This window comes from Vulpes vulpes, chromosome 5, assembly GCF_048418805.1.
Source record: "Vulpes vulpes isolate BD-2025 chromosome 5, VulVul3, whole genome shotgun sequence".
Classification (NCBI taxonomy): domain Eukaryota; kingdom Metazoa; phylum Chordata; class Mammalia; order Carnivora; family Canidae; genus Vulpes; species Vulpes vulpes.
Window position 1 is genome coordinate 76,801,180 of NC_132784.1, and position 7,477 is coordinate 76,808,656.

A 7,477-nucleotide genomic window follows, 5' to 3' on the forward strand; every position below is an offset into this window, starting at 1 on the left:
AGTTCCCCATCAGGCTGCCTGCATGGGGCCTGCTTCTCCCTTTACCTGTGTCTCTGCCTCTCTCTCTCTCTCTCTCTCTCTCTGTGCCTCTCATGAATAAATAAAGTCTTAAAAAATAAATAAATAAAATTGAATATATAAAAAAGAAAAAATGCATTGTTTAGCTTGAAAACTAAAAATAAAGAATTTTTAAAATATCTAATTACTCTAAATCAAATGAGAAATAAAACAAATGTAACTTTGCATTATCTACATAATGAGCCACAGAAGGAATAACTAATACTACCAGATATAAGTTAAAAGTAAAGCAACACTGAGATTAATAATGCAAATATTAATTTCCTGCATTATTAAACAGAAAGTAAATAAAACAAGCAGTTGTTACTAGGTGCAGAAGCAAAAACAATAAATTCAGTCTAAAGGGAAATAAAATTCGCCACCCCCAAAATGTTCGTGTTTGGCATAAGAGTTATCTTTTACTAGTTATTTTTAAGAAAGAATAGACACAGGAGCAGCTCTGAAAGCCAAGTAGAATTTATGCTTCTGTAAGAGACATTCACATTTATAAGGGAAATATCTATTTGTATAAATATTTCCCTGTTTGTACTAGGAAGAGTATTTACTGTGATTTTCCTGGTAATCTCCTATAACTGGTCTCCACCTGCCAAGGTCTTTCATTTAAACCATATTAAATAAAATTTCCTGCTAAAGACAAAACAACAACAACAACAACTTTGGTTTAAGTAAAACCATCTTAAATAAAATCTCCACTTGATGAGCCATTAAGGTATTAGTTTTAGTTGGGGCATTAGTTTTCCTTGTCATCTTGTTACCTGAAACTGGATTTGCTTCTTGGTAGATGTGGAACCAGAAGACACAACAAAGCCAAAGAGTAGAAAAGAAGGATTTTACTTGCAACAAGGAAAGGAAAACACTGGGAATGTTTCCCTAAACAGTGCTTCCTCAAACAGCAAAACTGGGGAAATTTTCAGCTAAGAGTGCATGCATATTCATGAAGGGGCTTACAAAGGGGGAACTCAGCATAGGAGTAGGCCAAAAGTCATTTTATGGTTATAGAGTCAAGGTCATAGCTAATCAAAGTCGGGGGAGGGTAGCTAAGGGTTAGTATTATCAATTGTCTGGATCCAATTTATCCATGATTCGAGTGCTCAAAGAGGTTTAAATTCTGCAAAAATAACTCAAGAATATGCTTGGGTAAGAAGGCTGGTCATGCATAGAACATAAGATGGCCAGGGCCTGAAATGATTTTTCTTATCTCAAGAAAGCTTTATCTTATTTCTTTTTCTGGGATGGTGAAGAAGCCATATCTATTTTTCTTGCTTTCAAATTCATCAATTGTTGCCTAAGTTTTAATATTCTATTTCCCCTACTTTATTAGGTTTGTGGGAAAGGAAAAAATAGTATTCCCTCTATTTATCTAGATTCTTGGCTGAGAGACCCCCTAACTCTTTCTGCTTACAGTCTTCCAAGCATACAGGAAGTATACAGGTTATTAAACTTTTGTTTTTATTTTGTTACTATGTCTTTTATTACGAGAGGATTGGGGATGTCTCAGCCAAGAATCTAGATAAATAGAGGGAATACTATTTTTTCCTTTCCCACAAACCTAATAAAGTAGGGGAAATAGAATATTAAAACTTAGGCAACAATTGATGAATTTGAAAGCAAGAAAAATAGATATGGCTTCTTCACCATCCCAGTAAAAATTTAGAGAATCACAAAAAAAATCAAGCCATCAGGCTCTTGATTGTACGGCTTTTAAGGCAAAAGGCAAGTATTTTCCCAAACCTTACATAGCTACATTTAGTCCTTAACTAAATGTAAACTTTTGTCCTTGGAAACATGCCAAGCAATCTTCCTTGGGAATTGGTCCGCAGGGATGACCATACCTTGCATTACTTTTGGTCCCCAGTAAATGAAGTGCCCTGGAATTAACAGGATGACAAATAAGACATACTCTGCTCTGCCTATGTTCACTATAGCTTCCTGGTATTTTTAAAAATAATTTCCTAGCATATTTTCATTTGACCAGGACCTGAGCAAAATCACTAGGTTGATTGATTTTTATCTCAGAACAAAACAAAATGAAAACAGTAAAATTTAAAAAGAACTTATGTCAAAGAAAACAAATATTATATTACAGAAATTTTCAACTCAAATGGTTTTTATATTTGATTTGTAAGCAGAACTTGACATTGAAAAACTTCTAGGCAGATAATATTGGAAGAAGGTTTTTTTTTCCCCCCCAACTCGTTCACAGTAAGTATTATTGTTGCAGTTTCAGGGGTCTTGTCTCTCAGAGTTGAAGACTGAATCTCGTAGAAACAGAGGGGTGTGGTGATGGTTTATTAAGTGAAGGTGAGAACAGAAAGAAAGCTCTCTAGAGTGAGGGGTCCCTTCGTGTTCACCAAATGATGTAGTTTTGGAATGTTGGTGAGGTACAGAGACAAAGGTCAAGAAAGAATTCTTGAGATGTCGGGTGCAAAAAGGTGATTTTATTAAAGCACAGGGACAGGATCTGTGGGTGGAAAGAGCTGTGACAGGGTCATAAAGAGTGGTCCATTAAATACTTTCAAATAAGGAAGGGGGTAGGGGTGGCATAAGACTCTTAGGAATTTGGAGGTAAGGTCATATGCTGCCAACATGTATCATGGAGAGTAGAGATAAAAGAAGTTTCCAAAGGAATTTTTGTATGTTAAAGTAGGCTTACAGGATCCTGGGGATTGGGCTACCATTGGCTTTTGACCTTAGCAAAGTGTCAACATCCAGGCAGTTGAGTTTCTAGAGGAATGTCACTCTGCCTATTTCAAAGACTTGTCAACTGGGGCTATTTTATATAGCAAGAAAATTTAATAATTTTTCTTCTGCCTTTTTTCCCTCACATCATTATTCTCTGATAATTCTGACATTATCAGAAAGGAATGGATATACATACCATTAGACCTTACCCCAAATAATGCCAGGATTTATGAAATCAGAAATGTAGAGTTAATAAAATCAGGGTCTATGAGTAATGAACATATTTTGTTTTTTCATTTTTTTAAAGATTTCATTTATTTATTAATGAGAGGCACAGAGAGAGAAAGAGAGGCAGAGACACAAGCAGAGGGAGAAGCAGAGGGAGAAGCAGGCTCCATGCACGGAGCCTGACATGGGACTTGATCCGGGGTCTCCAGGATCAGGCCCTGAGCTGAAGGCAGGCACTAAACCGCTGAGCCACCACGGCTGCCCAGTAATGAACATATTTTAGAAATTTAATCTTGAATGATCAGGTTAGGAGAACAACATATCTTTTGGAAATTAAAACTAATACGTAGTCTATAATTTTAATATATCTTCTAAGGCCCCTAAATTTAAAATTTGTCATTTGTATTAAATAATATAGAGAAAATGACACTGGATAAGGCATTGAAAAAATTTTTTATATCATCATTTGTTATATGTCTAACTTTTTGGGGGGTTTTCCTAAGTCAATTATAAACAGGAATATAGTATTATGCACATGTTCTCTGGAGTCCATCTATCTTGATAGAATCACAGAACCAACAATGAATAGCTTTGACTCTGGATAAGTTACTTAAATACTATTTTTTTTTCTTGTATTAAAAAATATGGCTATTAGTGGCACCTATGGTACAATAGTCTCATGTGGACTAAATGCATTAAGAAGCATTTAGAATAGAGTCAGTCTCATTTTAATTATTCAATATATTAACTTTAATTATATTGTATTGAGATGCCAAATTATGCCTATTTTTATATTTGGCAATCAAATTAATTTTTTTTTCAGTCATGGTCTACAAACCACTCATTATCTTCAATTTTTAGAAACACTAAACTAATTAAATGTCATGTGGTCCACATAAACACAAACCTTTGTGAAGTCATTCCTGCTAAGTATCAAATAAATTTGATTTCTTCACAGTTGCCAGAAATTAAATACTATGGAGAGAAAGAATAACACACCGGTGCATGACTTCATCCTTCTGGGATTGACAGATTCTGAAGAGATCCAGTCGATCCTCTTCATGCTGTTTCTCCTAATATACCTGGTTACTGTGCTGGGCAATGCAGGGATGATACTGATAATCTGTCTGGATCTTCAGCTACACACCCCCATGTATTTTTTCCTTAGTCACTTGTCATTCCTTGACCTCAGTTACTCAACTGTCATCACACCTAAAACCTTAGAGAACTTACTGACTTCTACCAAGCATATTTCATACGGGGGCTGCCTCGTCCAGATGTATTTTTTTGTCTTCTTGGGGGCCACTGAATGTTTCCTTCTCTCCTCAATGGCCTATGATCGCTATGTTGCTATCTGTAATCCTCTGCATTACCCAGTGGTTATATCCACAAGATTCTGCTGTTCCCTCGTCTTTGGGTCCTATTTGATTGGCTTTGTGGACTCCTTTGTCACTGTGCTTCGCATAAGCAAATTGCATTTCTGTGGCTCCAATGTAATCCATCACTTCTTCTGTGACACACCCCCAGTTTTAGCCCTGTCTTGCACTGACACACACGACATCGAAATCATGATATTTATTGTTGCTGGCTCCACCCTAATGGTGTCTCTTATCACAATATCTGTGTCTTATGTGTCCATTCTGTCTACTATCCTGAAAATTACTTCCACTTCAGGAAAGCGAAAAGCCTTCTCTACTTGTGCCTCTCATCTCCTGGGAGTCACCATCTTTTATGGCACTATGATTTTTACTTATTTAAAGCCAAGTAAGTCTTACTCCCTGGGAAAGGATCAAGTGGCTTCTGTTTTTTATACTATTGTGATCCCCATGCTGAATCCACTTATTTATAGTCTTAGGAACAAAGAAGTGAAAAATGCTCTCATTAGAGTCATGCAGAAGGGAGAAGGCTCTGGGCAATTGAAATAGGTGATGTAAACTTTTCAGCTCATTGCTTTCGCCTCCCCTACAGTCTATTCCCTTTGTGTGTCTCCAAACCAATTGACTCTTTAATTTTTTTTTTTTTGTATTTCCATCAAACCATTCTTTACTTGACCAAATATGATCTCACACATTTCCAGGAAGTCTATAGAATATTCAAGTTATAATAGAAAGCCATAAAATATGCTTTAATTCTATGACCTAAATATGTGTATTTGGGAGTGTCTGGGTAGCTCAGTGGGTTAAGCGTTCATTCTCTCGGTTTCAGCTCAGGTCATGATCTCAGGTCATGGGTCCTGTGATCCAGCCCCACACTGGCCTCTGCACTCAGCGAGGAGTCTGCTTGAAAATTCTATACCCGTGTTCTTCCCTTGACTCTCCCCTTCTCAAATAAATAAATAAACCTTAAAAAAGTAATTATATGGGTTTTAAAGAGCAACTGATATGCAAAATGAGACAATATAGTTATCATCTTCTAAATGATACCATACAAATTCCTATGAATAATTCCAAATTCAGAGAATTTTATCATGGAAAAGAGCTTTATTTTAGACACAATGATTGCAGTTTCAAAAGTTTTTTTTTTTTTTTTAACATATGGAGAAGAATATAGCAGGTTGATTATGATAACTTGCTTTAGAATCTAATATTCCAGGATTTATATTCTAAATCTGCTACCCTTTTAGGTGTATAACCCTTAATGGATTGGCCTGTTTCCTCAACTGAACAAGATAAATAATAATTCCAGGGCAATAGAGTTAATTATAAAGATTAAATCAGATAATGGATGTAAAGCATTCAAGGCAGTCCTAGTAAGTGTTGGCCATTATCCTTAGAAGGCTTACTTTCCTGAAATATTTTTAATGCCAAGTTGCATTTTCTTAAAGAATATTTACTTGTAAGGTGGCTGGGTGGCTTGTTGGTTAAGCATACAACTCTTGATTTCGGCTCAGTTCGTGATCTCACTGTCATGGGATTGAACCTCGCATTGGGCTCTGTGCTCAGCAGGGAATCTGTTTTGAGATTTTATTTATTTATTCATGAGAAACACACAGAGAGAGGCAGAGACATAGGCAAAGGGAGAAGCCGGGAGCCCAATGCTGGACTCGATCCCAGGACCCCAGGATCATGACCTGAGCCAAAGGCAGAAGCTCAACCACTGAGCCACCGAGGTGCTCCTACTTTAAATTTCCTTTCTCCTTCTTCTGCCTGTCTCCCCAACTCTAAATAAATAAATAGACAAATCTCTTAAAAAAGAGATTGTGTTTTATAAGTTACTTTTGACTGATTGACAAACAACTAAGGAAAAACTCAATATTTCACATTTTTTTTTAAATTTAAAACAATGTCTATTAACATTGGAGAACATGTTAACCATGGAAACCACAGAAAAGAAAAAGGGAATAGAAATGGCTTAGCAGTCATCAACAGCTTTATGCATATTCCTCTGGATCTATAGTTACATTCACATGTGTATATAGTAATTATATAAGCAAAATTTCTGTCATTTTCTATGTGCTTTTCTACAGCTTTCTGTATAGTTATAAGTTTCTCCTTTGATAATGCCTTTGTCACTGAAATCTGAGGTGAATGTGTTCTGAGTATTTGGGAAAAAAATCAAGACTCTCATCTTGCAAGGCTTTGGATCTGAAATGTAAATGCATCAACTTAAAAATCTAAATGTAGATTTCTGTGACATGTTAATAATCTTCAGTAAAATGCTACTTTGCTGAAATTCTGTTTTTTTTTTTAATTATTGCCTTCTCCTAATTTTTATAGGTTTGCTATGTCACTAAAAATAAATATTGAATGAAGCATTTGATTCATTTCTTTTAATTTTTTTAAACAGGACAGTTGTAAAGCCAAGAAATAAATGAATTCAGAATTTGTAGCAACCCATAAACTGTAGTCATATCACTGACGTTTCCTTTATTTTTCATTTTTTCTTTACATAATCCGAATTACAGTTTTAATATTCTCTATTACATAGAGGTTAAGGATGTATTTTTCCATTTTCTGAGTATTTGATTTTTTTTGTTTAAACTTTTCATAACTATATAGTTTTCATTGCAGGCAATAATATTATATAATTTTTATTTTTGAAATGTAACTATAGTTGATTATTTTTCCTAAATATTTTTTAAATGTTTAAAATAAAGGGCAAGGGATCCCTGGGTGGCGCAGCGGTTTGGCGCCTGCCTTTGGCCCAGGGCGCGATCTTGGAGACCCAGGATCGAATCCCACGTCAGGCTCCCGGTGCATGGAGCCTGCTTCTCCCTCTGCCTGTGTCTCTGCCTCTCTCTCTCTGTGACTATCATAAATAAATAAAAATTAAAATAAAAATAAATAAATAAATAAATAAAATAAAGGGCAAATTTGCAAAAGTGCAAATCCTCTTTTAGAAGTAAAAAGTTTAAAATTTTTTCACTAATTAAAAAATGTCAGTAAGCTCATTCAAATTTTTTAAATGTGCATTATTTTCCTCCATTTAATTATTTTAAAATTTCCTATCTCATATATCAATCCCACTTAAAATTATTGACTTATTTTTG

At 35.2% G+C, this 7,477-nt stretch overlaps 1 protein-coding gene across 1 annotated transcript; it reads left to right on the forward strand.

Annotated features, from left to right (window-relative positions):
• The first annotated feature begins 3,965 nt into the window (after window positions 1-3,965).
• LOC112911999 (olfactory receptor 8H1-like) lies at window positions 3,966-4,913 on the forward strand. Its single transcript, XM_025988727.2, has one exon. The coding sequence runs from the start codon at window positions 3,966-3,968 to the stop codon at window positions 4,911-4,913; it is 948 nt and encodes a 315-aa protein (XP_025844512.2).
• The last annotated feature ends 2,564 nt before the right edge of the window (window positions 4,914-7,477 follow it).